This window comes from Talpa occidentalis, unplaced genomic scaffold, assembly GCF_014898055.3.
Source record: "Talpa occidentalis isolate TD23 unplaced genomic scaffold, MPIMG_talOcc4v2.1 talOcc4.14, whole genome shotgun sequence".
NCBI classification, from domain to species: Eukaryota; Metazoa; Chordata; class Mammalia; order Eulipotyphla; family Talpidae; genus Talpa; species Talpa occidentalis.
Window position 1 is genome coordinate 73,929,222 of NW_023601433.1, and position 20,268 is coordinate 73,949,489.

General features: G+C 42.9%; 1 protein-coding gene and 1 long non-coding RNA gene across 4 annotated transcripts in view; one reads left to right on the forward strand and one right to left on the reverse strand.

Annotated features, from left to right (window-relative positions):
* Window positions 1–20,268, reverse strand: part of TTC28 (tetratricopeptide repeat domain 28) — a 539,739-nt gene that overhangs the window by 86,210 nt on the left and 433,261 nt on the right. For both annotated transcript variants that reach the window (XM_054695213.1, XM_054695214.1), the window contains 5 exons: window positions 10,246–11,587; window positions 8,447–8,970; window positions 5,000–5,109; window positions 2,212–2,341; window positions 162–380 (listed from right to left, as the gene is read on the reverse strand). In XM_054695213.1, coding sequence (XP_054551188.1) covers window positions 162–380; window positions 2,212–2,341; window positions 5,000–5,109; window positions 8,447–8,970; window positions 10,246–11,587 — 2,325 coding nt within the window. The remainder of the gene's footprint in view (window positions 1–161; window positions 381–2,211; window positions 2,342–4,999; window positions 5,110–8,446; window positions 8,971–10,245; window positions 11,588–20,268) is intronic.
* Window positions 1–20,268, forward strand: part of LOC119244805 (uncharacterized) — an 80,429-nt gene that overhangs the window by 28,027 nt on the left and 32,134 nt on the right. For both annotated transcript variants that reach the window (XR_008551861.1, XR_005125144.2), the window contains one exon: window positions 8,170–8,234. This is a non-coding gene — a long non-coding RNA (uncharacterized LOC119244805). The remainder of the gene's footprint in view (window positions 1–8,169; window positions 8,235–20,268) is intronic.

A 20,268-nucleotide genomic window follows, 5' to 3' on the forward strand; every position in this document is an offset into this window, starting at 1 on the left:
CTGTCTTATTAATCGTATGCCCTACCATAGGAGATCTGCTGTGGCTGAGGTTTTACTGAAAGCAGGTATCAGCTCCTGAGCCTGTGATATGGTAATGCACCTCTTCCACCTCTAGTCAGTCTAATGTCTTAATCATGGATTCCCATGGAAAGAGATCTTACCTGCCCCAGGAGCAAGCAGCCAGCTGTATAGGTAACCTGCAGCCAGGGAATAGTAAAGTATTAGTCCCCTTTGGCCATTAACCATCTCTAAGATCTGATCTATGGTGACTGGGGAGTAGGGGTCAGAGTCCTGTTGTCCTGTTTGTCGTTCTACCAGAAGATCAGCAAAAGCCCTTGTCCGTCCTCTTTCTGCCACAGCCAAAGCTTCATCGTGATGGCCTAAAAAACAAAGGGATAAGCTGAGGAGTCCATAAAAAGTGTGCTTACTCAGAGAGGGGATCAGATACAGAAAGCCTGGGCAGAAACCCCACTGACTCTGTACTCGGGTGTCTTGCATAGGTTCAGTCACACTGTTTCAAATTTAATCTCCTGCTTCAGATGATGGGTGGTTTCCATGTCATAAAACCCCACATTTTCAGATTTCATGCTACCCTAAGCCATCAGACCTTCCCCGTCCCCTGTGTTGCAGCCATACCACAAGAGAGCACTCACCCTCAACCCTGTCCATTCTCTGTTCCGCACACTAAATGGCTCCCCATTCTCTTGGCTTCTGATCGCTTTCACTTGGCTCTAGTTACTCTCACTTCCCTGCTTATCTTTGATTCTGACTTGGCATTGGCAGATGAGTCCTTCAGGACATGGTTCCTGGTCATCTTTGTATTTTTCCTTGATGCAGCACCACCATGTATCACATTGTCCAATCCCATGTTCACACTCCCCCCCAAATTATACCTCTGTGTCTTATATACACTGGTCCCTCTGCTGGGTGTGTCTTTCATTTTCCATAGACCTTGCCTCAAAAAAAGAAAAACTAGTCTGTAATCTAGCCTGAAAGCTAATGAGCAAATACAAGAGCACACAACGTATAAAGCAACATGCTTTCAAGTGAGGATTATTTGGAAGTGCTGAAAAGCATAATGCAGAGGATTTTTTGGTGTCAAAAGTATAAATATGAAAGAGTTGCTAGAACTAGGGTCCAAACAGACAGAGACAGGAGACCAGATGTTGCAGCTCCGACAGCATTTCAAGGATGCTTTGCTTCCTGTGGTTCGAGTATCACTAGAAAGTGGGGATTTATGTGTGTGTATGCAAGTGTCTTCTTTTACTCTATTAAGTTATTAACTGGAACAGCAGGGATGATTTCTGTGCACACTGGAAAATCGGCCCCAAAGTGCTAGACAGACTTAACACTGTGATTATAATAGATAATAAATTGTAATCCCAGGCAATGAGCACATTTATAGATACATTTTTTCAAGGGAAGTTTGCACATTCATACACACATAGAAAAGGATAGGTTATTAACAAAGCCTCGATGTTCAACTTCAAAGACATTGTTAGTTCCAATGAATAGCTCCTCAACCCAAGTCCTGGGCTGGGAGAAGTAGTCTGGAGAGATGGATAGGCCTGAGAAGTGGCAAAGGACAGGGGAGGCGCAAGGGAGGGAAGATGCACGCTGCCCCTGTACCACACAGCACACGCCTGGGGAACATGCACTGACAATGTCACAGTCTAGATGTTAGACCCAGGGAGCTGAAAACATTCACAAAGCATCTACTAGAGAGCAGCAGCAAGAGACATGTTGCAGAGGAAACAGGGAGGGCCCAGACGTCTTTTCGGGGGTCTCCCTGCCAGCTGTATTTACAGTGAAAGATAACCTTGGGAGACAATGGGTTCAAGCATCCCTGCTTCTAGTATAGCTTCTGTTGCTCCTGGTCAGCCTGCCACACTGCTTTGTTTCCAGAGCACTTGGGTTTCTTCTACCCTGGTACCAACAATGCCAGGACTATACACATAGAATTCTGACTCTTGACAGACCTCAGTTTACTTGAGCTTGAGAAACAGGCCTTCTTATAGTTGAGCCCTAGAGCTGGCACTTACCACAATAGGTGTTGTACAAGTATTAGTTGAATAAATGAAAGAATGTTTATGGCTAGATTGTGGTTATGGCTTCACAGTTGTAATGAAGTACATTTCATCACCATGATGGCTGAAAAAGACTCAGACACAAGGGAACACACACCAAAAGGGAAGCCCCAGCTGTCCTCACCTAGACTGACAAGCACCCGCTGCAAGGCCTGATAGGACGACGTCTGCAGGTCAAAGAGGGAGAGTTTGTAGTCTGTGCTCAGTTGTGCCTCATGTCGGATTGTTTCAAACAAGGCTGATGCTCTGTAGAGCTGCAAGTAAGGGAAAAAGTTATTATTTGTTCCCCCAAAACCACTATTCAGCTCTTTCCTGACAAGAGACAATATTGTTCACATCTTAGTGCACAACCTAAAAACTTTTTATTTATTTATTTGTTTGTTTTAAAGATTTATTTATTTATTTATACAAGCACTGGGTACAGTCAGAAGCACAGGAGGGTGGGAGAATTCACCAGAGCCAGAGCAGGGAACAGAACAGGCAGACCGACGAAATACACTGCTAAGGGGAGCAGCGAGCGCGGCAAGAGAGGTCTGCGCGCCATGTGGGACCCTCACCAGATCGAACCCGTGCCACAGAGGTTGCGGCAGCTTCGCAGCCCAGCGCTCAACCGCTACACCACCAGGGGAGGCCCTAAAAACTTTTTCTTAAAGGGCCTCCCCTGGTGGTGCAGGCGGTTTGGCGCTGCGCTGTGAAGCTGTCCGCAGCCTCTGTAGGACGGGTTCAATCCCAGGCGGCCGGTGAGGGTCCCACATGGCATGGCAGACCTCTCCTGTCGTACCCACTGCTCCCCTCAGCAGTGTATTTCATCAGTCTGCCTGTTCTGTTCCCTGCTCTGTCTCTGCTGAATCCTCTCACCCTCCTGCACATCTGGCCTGTACCCCGGTTTTGTGTAAAATGAATAAATAAATCTTTAAAAAAAACTTTTTTAAAGACTGAATCTTTATTTCCATGTAGGTCTTTGTAGATCGGTAAAGGCATTTTACTATACCCAGTAAATTAGAGTTCATGTAAACATTTCTTGATCTAAAACACAGGGGTTATAAGCTTATAAAGTCTGAAATAGTGTAAAAAAAGTCAGATATCAATTCAGTCAAGTGCTGATTTTTTATTAAAACAAAATCAAAAGCCTCTAATCACTACCCTATGCCTCATGGTGTGGAAGGACAGGAGTAAGAACAGGTGTGGTGAAGGTAGGCTAGAAATAGACAAGGCTGGGGAGAAATGAGATGAAGGCGGCCACCTTCTCAGAGCATAGCTCTATGCCAGCAATCCAGTGCCACAGAGGGCAGTCAAATATTGCTCTCCACAGCAGTGTCCTAGGGTCAGGTTTTCACTGGACCAGCTGCACAGAAGTCACACCCAGTTACAGGCACATCCTCGAGACCAGACACTGAACGTTTGAAAAGAGACACAGTCCCACTGCAGCCATGGTTTCTGTATCAGTGAGACCAGAATTTTCCCCCCTGATATTTATATGTTGAAAATACATGACCAAATTTTAAGTTCACATACATTTTAAAAATAGAATTCTAAGACTAAGAAACTGGGAGAGAGGGATGTATTCTCAACTCTGCACCAGTTTAATGAATGACTTTTGGCAAGATATAGAGTCTCACACTCTCCTCTATAAAGGGAATGGCTAACATCCTACCTCATGGGATTATCTGAGGAATAAATTCAGTGAGTAAAAATACTTAGGAAATTGTAAATACTGTGTCACACAAACTTTAATTTTTAAAATCAGGACATTAGAGAAGTAATTCTGTAAATCAGGGTTACAGTCTGAAAATTAGAAAAGAAAGCAGCCACTAATCCAGCTATTAATGCAGTGCTGATTTTTTTTTTTTATAGAGGCATGTTATTTATTTATTTGTTTGCTTGTTTGTTTGTTTGTTTATACATGCACTGGGTACAGTCAGAAGCGCGGGAGGGTGAGAGAATTCACCAGAGCCAGAGCGGGGTGCAGAGCAGGCAGAAGGACCGAAGTACACTGCTGAGGGGAGCAGCGGGCGGCAGGAGAGGTCTGCGCGCCATGTGACCCTCCTCCGGTGGCCAGGGAGCAGCCGGGGATCGAACCGGCACCGCAGAGATCGCGGGCAGCTTCGCAACCCAGCGCTCAACCGCTGCGCCACTGGGGAGGCCCAATGCAGTGCTGATTTTGATTAAAACAAACAAAAGCACTCTCTTCTTATCAAGTGTCTGTAATTTGCCACAGTCATGCTCCAATCCTTCTTTTAATAGTTTACAAAGTAAAATACCACAACATTCCAGGAAATTATGGCACAAATTCAGTCCTGTTGTGGTCTCAATTCCTGTGAGCAACTCTGGTAGGAGCTTTTCCCCTGGCCCTTGCCCCTCTGCCTCGCACAAAGTCCCCCACAGGACCTCCTTCTATGTGGCCTACACACTTTGAGACTGCTTTGAAACGACATCCCACAGCTCCTCCAACCTAAGAGAGGAAGTCGTAACTCTAGGAACTCTCCAATCTCCACAGCCAGCACGACAGGGACTTCTCTTCAACTACATGCACTAAATGGAACATGAATGTGTGTGTGTATGGAGGAGAGAGACTTATTGATACATTTAGAAACCTACAAAGACATTAAATTCAGACATGGATTCAGTCATTAAATTCAGTCTATCATAAAATATGTACAAATTCATATTAAGTTTAATGAAGAACACAATACATAACACAAGAATTCCAAAGAAATTATCAAGGAATCTATTATATAAGAGAACAAGAATCTTTACTACAGTTCAACACATGCTGGCTGATGCAAGTTGAAAATATGTCTATCAACCCAAAGGTAAAAGTTATCCTCTTTTGGAAAATGACATTATTACTTGGTCATGGAAGACCTCATGCTTCTGGAAACAAAATCTACTTGGGGCAGGGTTCTGCTCACCTGGTGTTGGGCCTCCTCCAGGTTCCCACTAGCCCAAAGAGAAAGACCAAGACCATGGCGAATTTTGGCTTCATCTTCTCTTCGGCCCAGTTGCTCAGCTAACCTTAAACCTGAAATCAGAGAAATTTTAAGAGCGGATAGAATTTTTAGAAAACATAGATTCCACTCTGCCAAAGAGTTCTAGAGGTTAATTCAACCTAAGGTATATAAATAGAATGTTAGCACAGTTAGATGAAATGCAGGGCAAGAGTAGAATCAGCCAAGGCAGAATAAGCATCCTCTTCAAATTCTATGTTGGTAGTGACCTTTCAAAGGCACTCCAAGCTGCCCCAGCAAGAGTTCAGGTGATGAGTATCAGCAGGAGACAGGTTTGCAGGGGAGGCAGAAACACTGAAACAAATGAAACCTAACCTGGCTGCCCTCCCAGATGTGAAATCCCTAGCTTTGCAAATGAAAACTCCTGGACTATAAATTTATCTAACCAATTCTTTGGCTGGCAAAAGCTTTTCCTGATGGTTATAAAGTCCAGCACAGAAGCTAATACTTTTCCCAATCTCACACGCACAGCATCCTATCTGCATTAATGGGAGACATATATGATGTCCTCCTGACAGAAGAATGCTCACATTGCCTGCCCCTGCCTCTGTTACTGATGCTCCTGACACATTTCACGCCCAATCTGTGTTTCCTTTAAGGCCGAGACTTTGATGTACCTCAGCGGGGTTGCCGAAGAAGTGCTATTATGAGTTGGAAAACTTAAATGAGACTCTCCTAGTTCTAATGGCCTTCAGATAGGCACCTGCAGTTTGGGTCACTTACCCACAGCAAGCTTCTGGATTTCAGGACACCAGCAACCTCCAGGGTTTTGTGGGAACCAAGTATGAGGGCAATCACTTACTGTATTGGCCACTAAGCAGTTCTCTGCATCACTCTGCTCTCATTATCTAGCTCTCTGTACACAGGAGTCAGCTCATGCAGAAGACAGCATAAAGACTCCCACACCATGACTGTGCTCACAAAGGAAGGTCTTATTTTTCTTAATCTAATTCAAGGTGGATGGGAGCCTGCCTCTTGGCATGCTGGGCCTATGCAATTTCACACTTTTGAAAAAGAATTGAGTCAGATAAGAGACTAATAAAATCGATACTCAGGTTCAAGCTTATAAAATGTTATGCCTTTAAAAATGTACATAATACAGAAAATTACAAGTAGCATTTTAAGTTTAAATCATGTTACTGGATAACAAAAATAATAATTGCAAGTTATTGATATTTTAAAACACCTCATAGAACAGAAACACAAATGAAAGAAGGGGTTCTTGGTTGATACTAGTTGCTTTAATTTTCAGCAAGCTAACTATATTCATTCTTCAATAAATCTATCCCTGTTTGGTCTGAATCTATGAATAAGAGGTAAAATTAGTTAAGGTAAACCCACCTTAGAAGGTATGGTCTGTGGGAGCAGGGACTTTGTTTTGTTTCCTGCTGGACCCACAGCATGTAGGACACATCCTGGCTGATGGCAGCAAAGAGCTAAAAGCACATTGGGCAGACACGGTATCAGTCTTGCCCCAACTTCTACCTGCTTCTGCCTCTTAGGAGCTAGACACACCCAGTCCAGCCCTCCTGAAGCCTGGTATGCCAGGAACTGGTTGCTTAACTCAAAGTAAGTCGCTATATTGCTCTAGGTTCCCAATACAAATCACTGGGAGAACTTGTTAAAAAGACTCAGACCAGGCTCTCTTGTGAGATCCTATTGCACTGGGGTCAACTGAGGATGACCCATAGGCCCTTCTAAAAGTCAGGAGAATGAGCAGCAAGCTGATTTCTGACTCACTGTAAAAGGGTGTAGCCCCAACTTAAAGCTCTCAGAAAGGGTCTTCCAGGTGTCCTGCACTTGTACCAACTCAGTGCTCATGACAAGGGGTGTCTGCTTTGGCCCAAAAGACAATCTAGGCTCTCTGGCGGGGCACATACACAAAACAAACACTGTGGAGATGATACAGTAAGATTTTAGATAGCTACAAAACTTAAAATTACAAGAAAAAATGAAATTAAGTTTTCCATTAATATAGAACTATGCTATAACGTCTCAAGCAAAGTAGCTGCTTTGTGGAATTTAAATTTAATAGTTTTCACAAATTAACTAAAAACCACCCCCAGTCTGTTGGAATTTTACCACAGTCAAGTTTCAGGAAACCAGAGCATATTGAATGCACTGTGGCAGAGTTCCCACTAAGCAGGGGTCACATAAAGTCAGGGCAGTGGCCCCCAGTCTCTCATTTGCAGGCCAGAGCAATCCTCATCTGCAGGAAAGTCAACCATCAGCCTCTGGCCCAGTCTCCACTTTGTTTCCTGTCTCCCTCTCTCCTGGCTTCCCAGCTGGGCTTCAGAAGTGAAGGGGATATGACTGTCACATCCTTGCTCTGTTCTTGTGAGGTTAGAAACTCCACATATGGTCTCATGTGATTCCTGGGGTCAGAAAGCCTAGGCTGAGCCCCACTCCCCCACTGACTGATCACACGGTCGGGATCAAGCCACTGTAATTCTCCGAGCCTTAGGTCACTTAGTTGAAAACGGGAATCAAACGATACATCCCTCAAAGTTACTGTGAGAATTAAATCCAATTAAATAAGTTCTATATACAAAGAGCCAAGAACTTAACAGCTGCCATTTTACCCTCCCAGAACTGGAGGATGCATGTGACCATGTGAGGGGAAGGGCTTTCCAGAGCAGAAAATCCCATCCCAGTGTTAAGAGGTGGAGGGTAAAACACTGCTGTGCAACTTCTGCCTCGTGAGGAAGGATGTGTCCAAGGACTGAACTGCATGGGCGCTGACAGCAGAAGAGGAGGAGAAGCAGTCACTTTCTGGGCCTGCCTGGAACAAGACTACCATGGCACCATGGCACCAGGAGAGCACTGTGGGTAATGAGCATTGGAAAGGAAGTCTGGCTAACTGCCCAAGTGACCCTCAGACTGATGCTTCTGGACTAGACCTCGGATACTACACCAGAACTAACTTCCTCATAGTTTTGACAGAGTTAAGATCTTTTTAGAGGGACTTGAAACAAATGGGTATTTTTTCTGATTTAGGTCCTTATATTTTATGTGCTTAGATATCTACTTACTTGATTCATCATGTGTAAGAATGTGTTATTTACTCAATACAGGGCTCTGAAAAGCAAGGATAGCATCAGCTCCCTGGGCAGCTGGCTAGCAGAGGAAGACAACCTGGGTAAGACATTCTGGATGGAAGATGGAAGGCCATAGTACTAGCAAGAGACATGCAGCAGGGACCACTGTACTAAAGTGGCAGTGATCATGTGGCCTCTAAGATCTTCCTTCTAGGCAGATGTGGCCACTCAGACTATGCATACCCCCTCCTGAGTGGACTCTGAACTTAATCTCAGAGTAGAACAAGAGACTACAAGGGACCTTTTCACTTACCTTCCTGTAAGTACATGACTGCCTGGGAATAGTTCTGCAAAGCATGATGGGTCCTTCCAAGGCTACTATACGACACCGTCTTGGCCACCAAGTCATTCATCTGTGCAGCAATGCTCAAGTGCTGTTCTTGATAGACTACTGCCCTCTCAAAGGTGCCCAGAGATTCATACGTCAGTCCTAGGTTCCCATAGGCTCGACCCTGACATGTGGGGTTGTTGGTTTCCTCTGCAATCTGCAGATCGAGCTGGTGGTATTGCAGGGCTGTATCATATTCCCCCATCTGCTGGTAAACGCCCCCCAGGCCACAGGCTGCATCACTCTCCAGGGCTCGGTCTTTCATCTCTCTAGCAATGTTCAGCTGGCGTTCAAGGCAGGAAATGGCTTGTTCGTAATTCCCTAATTGGCTGTGCAGACTTCCCAGCTCTCCATAGGCCTGGGCTTTATTAAAGGCCTCCCCAAGCTCATGGGCAACCACGAGCCTCTTTTCAAAGCACACAAGGGCTTGCTGCAAGCTCCCCATTGCCCTGTGGGGATGTAGACAGAAAAGCAATGATATTATTTTGTGCAGGTGCAGACATGCTAAAGCCCCTGAGAAAATGAAAAACATTTGTCACTGTCACTTACTATAGAAGCTCTTAACTCCTCTTCTAGCTAAAATCTATCATGTGCCCTTAGAGTGAGATACAGGGGAATTTCATAATCTGGAAAGCAATTCAAAAGTCATCCCTTAGTGACCTTCCCAAGAGCTTAAGATTCAATGGGATATACACCCCAGAGGAAACATAAAATATATTAATAGGCACAATGATAGCAAGTGAACTGTTTGGTTCTTCAGGCCTCCCAATTTCCACTACCGCTTAGACTATGTTTTTGAAATCACTTTACAATAGCTATAAATCCTTCACCCTGAGCTTCTCAGAGCACTCTGTGGGTGATGATTTAGTTTGACCCTAGCCCTTCCTCCACTCCAGGAGCCCTAATCCTCTGCCTATCTGGAAGGGCCGTATATTCTGCAGACACAGTCACTTTCTTGGGTTCCCCACATTCAGAAGAAAAGCACCTTGGCCCAACAGTGTGTCTTTTTGTGCTGTTAAGAGATGACATGATAAAAGTGGGAAGAGCATGGATTTTGGCAGCAGACCAAACCAGTTGGGGCATGTGAATTCCTTTCCTTAAGCCTTAGTTTCTGGATTACAGTAAATCCTACATCCCATAGCAGATGATAATAAATGTACAGTAATACAGGATTGTCATAAATATTAAGCAAAAGACTGTGTAAGGTGCCCAGCATGATGATGTACATGTTTATTCACTCCCACCATTATGAGGTGGCTTTCCCAAAAAGCAACAAAATGGGGTCCACATAATTGGTAGGTGTAGGCATAATATTAACAAACACCTTGAAATGTTGTGGGAAGTGTTCTGAAAAGGTCAGTTAAATGGGTTTGCTCATCTTCCCCCATTCCTATGATCTCTTTGATCCTGCTCATTAGGATATAGTAAAAAAGTCACTGAATTTGGAGTCAGAGAGCCCTGGATTTGACCCTAGGCTGTCCCTTTTAAGCTGTGTGATCTGTGTAACTTGACACATCTTGGGCTTAGTTTCTTCCTCCATAGCATAGTGTAAAAAATATCATCTACGAAATTCACAGAATCATCAGAAGAACCAAATGAAATATGTATGAAAATGATTTGTAGTTAACAAACTGTCATGAAGACAGAACGTTAGGTTCCTATTACAAAGTCACAACTGCTCTTTGTATAGGTTTATCCACCACATCCTACTGTGTCATTTTTACCTGTGTCCATTTCCTAGGCCCCGGTAAGCCTTGGCTTGGTCTTGCATGCGATTCAGACTCTGGGCAACAGATAAATACTGTTCATAGTACTTGATAGCCTCCTCATAGTCCCCCAGGGCCTCATAGCAATCCCCCAGGTTTCCGTAGGCCCGGCCCCGGTCAAGCACAGATTCATTTCCACTTAACTGCTGCAGCATGGCCAACTGCTGTTCAAAGTAGCCAATGGCCTCTTCCATCACGTTCATGTTCATTTTTGTGATGCCCATGTTGCCATAGACCTGAGCTTCTAGACTTGGGTCCTTCAGCTTCTGTCCTAGATCCAACTGTTCTTCATAACACTTGAATGCCATCGTGTATTTTCCAAGGGCCATGTAGACAGCAGCCAGGTGCCCATGAGCTCGGCACTCCCCTGGCAAGTCACTCAGCTCCTGATATACCTCCAGTTCCTGTGTGTGATAACCCAAGGCCTTGTCATGTTTCTGGATCATCCGATATGCAGTGCCCAGGGCTGCATATGCACTGGCCTCCAGTCTTCTGTCCTTTACATGATGAGCTAGGCCCAGCTGTTGCTCATAGAATTTTATCGCACCATTTATGTCTTTTTTACAGATGAATATATCACCAAGGTTCCCAAGGGCTCGAAATTTAGCCTGGGAATTATTCAGGGACTGGGCTAGGGACAATAGGTACTTCTGACACTCTTCAGCTTTGCTAAAATTCAGTAGAGCCTTGAATGCTAGGCCTAAGTTGCAGTAAGCTTTTGCTTGGCTCAATTTGTCGTGAAGGTCTTTGGCCAGTGCCAGATCCTGCTCATAGTATTTTACTGCTTCCTGGTAATTTCCAAGGCAGTAATGGGCATAGCCAAGATTGTGGCAGACCTTCCCCTCTCCTTCCATGTCTTGAAGGTCAGGAGCGAGCCGAAGGTACTGTTCATAATAGGGAGCAGCCTGGACATATTCCCCCCGAGAACAATGGAAGTTGCCCAAGTTGCTGAGGGCACGGGCTTCGCTCTGGATGTCACGCAGCTCCCGGGCGATGTTCAGATGGTTTTGGTAATGCTGCAGGGCCCGGTCATGGGCCCCAAGGGCCTGGTAGGCCACAGCAAGGTTCCCGTGTGTGGAGGCCTGTGAGGCACGGTCATTAACTTCCATGGAGATCTGAAGTTCTTGTCTGTGGTACTTGACTGCCTGGTCATACATGCCCAGGGCATTGTAGGCATTGCCCATATTCCCATAGGCACGGCCCTGAGCGGCATAATCACTAAGCTCCTGGGCGATGCACAAGTGTGTCTTGTGGAGTTTCAGTGCAGTATCATAATCGCCTTTCATCTGGTGTATGATTCCTGAGAAAGAGGATAAAAGAAAAAGGTTGAAATAACTGATTAGCAATCTTAAAAAATGTAATTTGCAACTCTATTTATACTCAAATACAATCCAAATGAATTAAAGAATTTAAAATAACAGAAGGTAGAATTAAATATTCTCCTGAGGGGGATAGTTTTCTAAGCTTTGAAGTAACAGAAAAAAACACTGACAGATTTGAGTACAAAACTAAATTTTGTAATTTAGCACTAGAAATATATATCTAAAATTAAAAAGCAAACACACAACACGGAAAAACATATCATACGTCTGTGAAAAAATTCAGTAACTGTTGTGAGTAAAAATCTCAATTTACCAAAATAGGCAAAGAATAGTTAAGTGTGAGCAGACCATTCACATTCAAGGAAATACAAGGGTAACCACAGGGGAAAAATGCTAATTTCTTTTAATAAACAAGGAAATGCAAAATAAAGCAACCATGAAGTACCATCTTACTTCTACTAAATTAGCAAACAAAAATTTAAGCAATGCCCTATACTGATAAAGTTGCCTTTAAGTTGGTTAACACATCAACTGCTGGACATAACCTGGAACAGCCTTTGGAGAAGCAGTGTGGCAAGAACCACAGACATAGTCTTGCTCAGACCCTGCAATCTTATTTATGGGAATGTATCCCAAGGAACTCATCTGACAAATGCAAAAGCTATACAAATAACAATCCTCAATGCAGCATTATAGATGAGTGAAAATCAGAAGCATTTTAATGGCAAACACTGGGGGACTGTGTTAGTACATTTTGGCGTATCAACTCAATAGAGGATTACGAATTCATTAAAAGGATAATTAAGAAGTCTGTGCAAAATAAAAAAATGGAAAAAAAAATCCCTGTAATAATGTTAAATGGAAAAAGAAGGAAACAATACTGCAGCAATCCCTGTGGCAACAACCAGAAAATTAATGTGTGCAGGCAGACAAGACCTTGAGAGGATAAGGCAAAAAAAAAAACCAGTTATTTTGTTAGGTGATGGGATTTGAATGATTTTTACTCCAAAATCTCTAGCAATTCTGCTATGTTGTTTTTACAGTCAACAATAGTAGCTCTTCAAACCCTCATAAACTATTCTATAGCTGTTAAACTAAGTTATTATCTTTACAAGCAGTTCAAAATGAGATATATCATAAATATGAAGCAGTTCCAAATAAGGGGTATCATAAAAGTAACTTGGGAGGTGGCTTTAAAGGAGGCCTGGTTCATGCCATTTGTGATGGGGTGGGAAGCCCTGGAATCTAGACTGCAAAACAGGTTTCTCCTAGCCCTTGGTTTTGAACACGCTTTCCGGTATGCAACAATGCTTGGGCTTTTCATTGGTGACCAAAACCTACATGAATATAAAAACTCAAAGTATCAAGATGGGTTCTTGACTAGACAATGTTTGAAATGAAAACAGAGGCACTAAGAATCTGCAATTTACTTTGCTCTCTGTGACACCCTACATTCATGTATTCACTTACCCAGGAAATTTATTTACTGTGTACTGGTCCTTGTAGTGAGCAAAGGGTAGAGAGAGAAATGAAGACATGAGTTTGCCCTCAGACAGCACTTAGGGTCACATGGGAGAGAGTCATGAAGCAAATGTGAATATACAAAACACAAGCAGGTAGGGGTGGGGAACATGGAGCCAGTGGAGGCTGCCCTCCTGGACCTCCTGGCCTGCCTGCTGTGGAGTTCTGCCCTGACCGGAGCTACTCTCTGGGTCAGCCATCACTTTGATAGAACTGGACTTAGGGTAATGGATACAGTTAGCCTCTATGAGTTTTTTTTTAGTTAATCTATAAGTGAAGAAAATCAGACCCTTGATACCAACCTTGGAGGGTAGTAATGCAGGTCAAGTGAAATAATGTTTGTGCAAGTGCATTATAAACTGTAAGGGCAATTCAAATACTAGTTACTGAAATTACTATATACTTCTAGGAAAGGGCGTTCTGAAGGTAGGAGAGATTAAATAAACTATGGCAATTCTTCCATATATTTTCTTGCTTGAGTAAAGTATTTCACAATTCACAAATAAGTAAATCATGGCATGTTATACAATGAAACATGATGGTGCCATTAAAAATCATGAGATAGTTTATTGACATGGAAAAACATTACAATGGGGTTGGACATGAAACAATACACTTTAATAAAAATATTAACAGGATGTGTATATACACAATTTAACATACATATCGCATTAAAAATTATTTAAATATTAGCAGTATGTTTGGGTATTAGAATTGAGAGTTTTGTTTTTGTTTTGCTTATCTGTACTTCAAGTGTTTTTCTATGACCAATGCATAATCTTTAGTTTAAAAAATTACTGAGAGGATTTTTGAAACTCATTTAACAAAAGAAGTAATAATCCTGGGGACTGGATCTGGTCACGTCCCTAGGTTGTCACCAACATCCCAGCTAGAAGGATTAAGAAATTTTCAGAACCTATCTTTTATCTAAAGGGAAAACTTACAGATTTCAAATTTTGGGGCATCCTGAGAGGAAATGAATCAATTACTCTCTACTCAGCTTCTGCATTTCCAAAATGAGGGTCAAAATCTCTACCCATGAGTCCAGAGTTGTGAACAGAGCCAGAGCTGGGAAGAACAGCATGCTGGCCACATCACCCTCTAAGCACTTTCTCCCACAGGTATGCCTATGCATTGAGTTTTTTCCCCCTCTCAGAGTTTTTGGATTTCATTGCAGTGACTTTTAAGTGAATATGATCACTAGTTGGTTGCTAAGATATTAAGAGGAAGTAAGCAAAGGGAGACCTTCAGAGACAGAAGTCACAAAAGTTCAGGTTTTTTGTATACCGCTGCCACCAAAGACACTGGTCTCCTTGCTAGCTCCTCAGCCTCCCCAACTATATACCATCCTACAGGAAGCTGGGTAAGTATCTGGAAGATATTATAAAAGTAAGGCACTGAACTTTAAATCAATTGATTTAAATCAATCAATGTAAAATGCCACTTCATTTAGCAGAGTATCTTTGAGATGATCACTTTATATCTTTTTTACTAATTGCTAATGGTGGGTTTCTTTGTTTTCTTATTAATAAGATCTGGTTACAGAAAAAGACAAGAACCATATGATTTCATTCATATGTGGCATATAAAGAAAACAAATAAACATATGAATTAATTAAAACAAAAGTAAACTTTGAATTATTAAGGCCAATTAGTGGTTACCATAAGGGAAGAAAGATAAATAAGGAAAAAGGGGACAATGCTATGGTGAAGGATAGACTTGGGCTCTTAGCGGTGACCTGAATGTAGTATATACACATGCTGAGTCTCAGTGTGAACACCTGTTAAGTTACATAATGTTATAGTGCAATGTTACTTCAATTGAAAAAAAAGTAAGGTCAGATTATGATGAGATATATATGTAATATAATCACAAAGAAATGGTCTGAGAAACAATAGCCTATATCAATAAGCTTTGTAAACTATAGCACGATATCTAAACATGGTATGAGCAGTACTTAGAGAATTAGAAAAAGAAAAAGAATTCTATTTCTCTTATTCTCATGGCCTTAAGGGGCTGGGTTAGTTAATAGGGAGCAGTTGGGATGATAATGGCTACCAGAGTCGAGTGATTTGTGAAGAAACTGCCTGCTGGTTATGGCAAAATGATCTGACCCCCAGCCAGCTTGCCTGTGTACTCCCTTTTTTTCCTCCCCTTCCTCCTCCTCTGGCACTTCCAGGGGTCCATAAAGAATCACAAGAAGAGTCTGGAAGTCTTCTCAAAACAAAGAAGGCAGGCGCGGGTGAAAGGAGATGGCCTGGCAGAGATGGAAGTTGTTTCATCTGTCCTGCCTCTACTGTCCCAGCTGCTGCCAGCCTGGAGAATTCTGAATGGAACATTACACACTCCTGGCAGCCTCTCTCTTTGTTGAGGCAACATAAAAGCGGCCCTGAGAGCTGCCAGCAGAATGACTGCACGCTGAGGAGATAATCTGCAGGTCCTCCTTCCCTTTCCGAGACCACAGCTTGATTTTCCAGGGCCGTCACTCAGATGAAGACTTACAGAGGGCCTGTCAGCAGGGGTGCGCTAGGTGACAACATGCCGCAGGGAAGGGAATTAAATGAAGATTAGTGGGGCAGAAGATCCTCACAAAGCCGAGTCGTCACAAGGCACATGGAGAAAGGACACGGGACTATGGGCTCACACCTCACCGCCATAGGCCGCCCTCTACGGATCAGGAATGGCTACTGCCATCAGGATAACAGCACATCCTTCAAAGAGCTATAGTGAGGGCCAAGGAGATGATGCTTATGAAAAGTTAGCACCAGTGCCTGGGACACAGTATATGCTCAATAATTTTGTTTTTATTATTAACTCTTACCAGCAAAGACCAAGGCAGGTAAGAACAGCCAAACCTCACATAAAAACTTCTGCTAAACTAGAATATTTAGCAACCTAGCATTGAATTCTGGCTGCCTTTTCTCTTATGAAGTCTCTGAAAGTATAGCTTCAGTATACCTCTCCACACCACAATGCTCTCTCCTCCCTTACTGAAAATATTACTTTTCTGATTATTAATAGTGCTTGATCCAAATGGAATTTTAAAAAACTCATCTATTCTTTCCCTCTGCTTTCAAACATGTTGATTTCTACTCCAGCCCAGCCAAATCACTAATTATTCTCAGAGAAGACACGAGAGTTGGGAACTGGAAATGGCTTTCCCACAGGCTCACTTTATAAATTATGTGACTCAGACCTAGGGATAGGAAGTGAGTTAGTGGCAGAGCTGAGGATATATGGGTTGAGAGTCCCTGCCTCAGCTATACCAGCCCATCTGCTGTCCAGATAATGAGGAGACTTGAAGGAACTGTTAATTAGTCTCACTAGGTATGCCATGGGATAGAAACTGTGCTTTAAAAAGTTTCATCTGTTAGGATTACATACAGAAGTATTTATAGATAAAAACAGCATCTACAGTTAGCTTTAAAAAATACTCCAGCAGGGCCTCCCTGGTGGCTCAAGGGGTTAAGTCTCAGTACTATCAAGCTATCAGCAGCCACTACAGCATGAGTTTGTCAGTTCGATCACTGGCCAGGGAGCTAACTCACAAGGCGCAGCAGACCTCTCCTCTCTCGCCCACTGCTCAGCAGTGTATTTCAGTCAATCCACCAGTTCTGCTCCCCACTCTGTCTCCTCTCACCCTCTACACCTCTGTCCTATACCACAGCTCTTATATGCATAAATAAGTAAAATAAATCTTTAAAAAAAAAAAACTCCAGCAAGGGGGGAAAGTAAGTGTGTGTGGTGTGGTGGTGGTGGCAGTATATATGTATGTATGTGTGTGTGTGTGTGTGTGTGAGAGAGAGAGAGAGAGAAATAGATGAAACAAAATCAGCAAAATGTTGATAACTGGGTTATGAGTATGTACGGGTTCATTATATTACTCTCTCTACTTGGGTGTATGCATGAAAATTTCTTGAATAGAAAATTAAATTGAACAATAAAGACATACAAGATGTTTATACTGTGCATTCTCCTGTAGCCCCTTTTGGATCAAAAAATTCTTCCTCATAGCCAAGTCCTGATATGGATGTTCAGTTTTCTATCTTTGGGACCTCAGTAAAGAAAGAAGGGACCTAGTCACTAGCCTCTGGTTGGTGAAGAAGACACATGTGGTTGGTGAAGAAGACACATGTAGGCTGAAACAACATAGTGCTTTGTCCCATTGCTTTGATTTGCTTATAGTCATATTTAGTTCTTCCTTTAATTTTAAATCTTAAAGGATAGGATCTTAAAGGATACAATGGTATTTTCATCTATCAAAGAGGCAGGTTAGAAGGTGCTAAAAACAGCTGACAAAACCTATTTCACAGAAACAGCACTGAATATTCTCAAATCATCGGGAGAAGTGACCCCAGCTTTTCCATAGGCCCATTAACACAACTCTAAGCATCCTTAGGTCCAATAGATCCTCTCCATCTCAAGTTTCCACATATAGTTCTCTACATTGGATTTAAAATATCTCAAAGCCTGGGGTGGGAGGAGGGACAGGTATGGTTAGGAAATAGATGTCTGGAATCAAAGTCATGAGAGCAAAATATTCTGTGTTAGAAATGCAATCAACTGGATAGCTGAACTCATTTTCACATTAATATTCATGTGCCTGCCTGAAGACAAGTTTCCATTATTTTTGCCAGTGAAAAACAGCAAAGGTACAGAAATTTTAAAAGAACACATTATTCCAAATTTATTCATCATATGATTTCAACTACAAGCGTCTTTCTGGTAGGCCAACTCCTCCTGAGAACCTGTGCCCAGCTCTCTACTTGGTGATGGCATTCATACCCTAAAACAATTCTGTGAGATCAATGGGGTGTCATCACAGACTCAGAAGGCTTAAGAACTTCCTCTCAGGGTCACATTGCTCTAAATGGAAGGAACCCTAGGTTTCTCCAACTGAGGAGTCCATGCTGTTTCACCCGATTTACTTCTGGAATGAAGCTGAAGTGCCTTCGAGTGAAAGATGGTGATGATTTTGTACCCATTTCTACTCCATTAACATTAGTATATTGTTCTGGTAAATCAATCTTCTGAGAGCTAGAGAAGAGCAGATTGAGTCTGTCTAAATTTCTAAGTAGAGAACAGAGAAGTATACAGCAGAATCCAGAAACCCTTATGAGACTGAGGAATAGAGTAGGAGGAAGTACTGTAATCAGCTGTGTGGGCTCACCTCAGGAGAGCTCTTGGCCATCAAGTATCTCTTCTGCTGTCCTTTATCTTAATTACATCTGTCTACTTTTTCTACCAAACCCACCAGGTTCGTCTGTTCCTCCAAAGGATAAGAGCCTGAAGTTAAGAGTCTGTTATCTTCTTTTGCTTCAACAGCAATTTAGGGTACCTGCAGTGACACTGGAAGTTCAGTAGCTCTTCTGTCCAGATCCCAATTACCCTTCCCTTCTGTTTCAATTCCGAGGAGCTGTTTCAATTTCCTAGGGTCGAGGAAATCCTTGCACATACCACATACAAAAATACACTCCACTAGAAACTAGCTATCTTTTCTTCTCCCCAGATTCACTGACATATAATTGACAAACAAAATGGTATAAAGTGCAAAATGTGATTTGATATACAAATACAATGTAAAATAATTGCCACAATCAAGTTAATGAGCCCATCCATCACCTTTTTGTGCTGAAATGCTCAAGAGGTATTCTCAGCAAATTTCGGGAAAACAGTAGCATTATTACCTATAGTCACCATGCTGTACATTAGAGCTCTAGAACTTACTGGTGTTAAACCAAACACTATTAAAAGACACAGAGAAGTCCTCATAGCTCGATTCCTGGCCTTCAAGACTCCCCTTAGACTGCACGAGTCAGTCAGCTCCCCTGTGGTCACCTCCTGCCATGTTCCCAAAGTCCTGGGACAGTGATAAGCAACTAGCCTGGAGCCTACCGGAGTCCACAAATATTTCACTGCCTTCATATATGGCCCACTTTCTACTTCCTTTGGATAATTAAAAACCAAGACTGCAGGTGAATAGCTCAGAAATTGCCTGGGCCTGTACAGCTATAAATCCTGAGACAGTGGGGAAGATTAATTGTGCCATGAAGTAGAGGAAGTAATAATTAAACCTATTAAAAAGGAGGTAGCTAGAGAGGGGTGCTCGGGAGATGGATGATGAGGTAGGAAGTACCAGGCATAACCATTGCTAACGGCAGTGGCCGGGCCACTGTGAGAACTTGGTGGGGAGCCCAGAGCACAGTGACAAATCTGCTGGGCCTGCCTGGCCAAGCCCCATCATTAGTCACTGTTTGAAAAAGGCAGAGTGGGCCTGGTTTTCATTTTGGATCACAATACAAGGTGGGAGGCACCCTCATAAGTTAACCATGCAGAGAATGTTACAGGGAGTTAGTTCAATATGAAACAAACATTTCTCTTTTTCAAGACTTGGAGTAGAATCACTGAAATGCAAAGATAGCTGCTTCTGCTCCTCTCTTGAGCTCTTAAAAACTAGGGCCTCAGCAGCCTGCAGAGTAAAACACTAACCAGCTGAAATGGTATTCATGGGCTTTTCAGATCCAGCCCAGACCCAGCCTTCCTTCCCCCACACTTCCTACACTACGCCAGCCGTGAACAGTCTCACTAGTCTTCAATCTCATCATGCCTGGCATGCCTGACTTTCTTCTCCCATTCGCTTGGCTTTCTGGCCCATATGTGGTGGACTTTACTGATATTACTTACTCTCTGGCTCTCTTCTATATCCAGATACGTATTTCCCTACTCATCAGAAATTCAGTGTACTAAGTGACTTACTTTGCCCAATGAAATGTGAGAGGAAGCATGTGTTACTTCCAGACAAGCATTTAAGAGCTGGAGTACAATATTCCATGTTTGCTCTTTCCCTGCCTCATTGACTGTGGAAGCTATGTGTTTGAGATAGTGCTGCTGCTGTCGCTGCTATAGGAAGATGGAGTCATGGCATGTTTGGAGTAGTGTGTTAACCTGGAGGGTTAAGCAAACCTGGGGTAGGGTATTTTGAACAGAATACTTTGTAGGTTTAGACCATGAAGATTTGTGGGCTGTTGTTACTGCAACAGACCCTACCACATCCTGATGGGTGTGCCATCCAATAGCAATCCTCCAAGCCCTTTTCACAGTCTATAACTTCACACTGTACGCCAACAAGGTCTGATA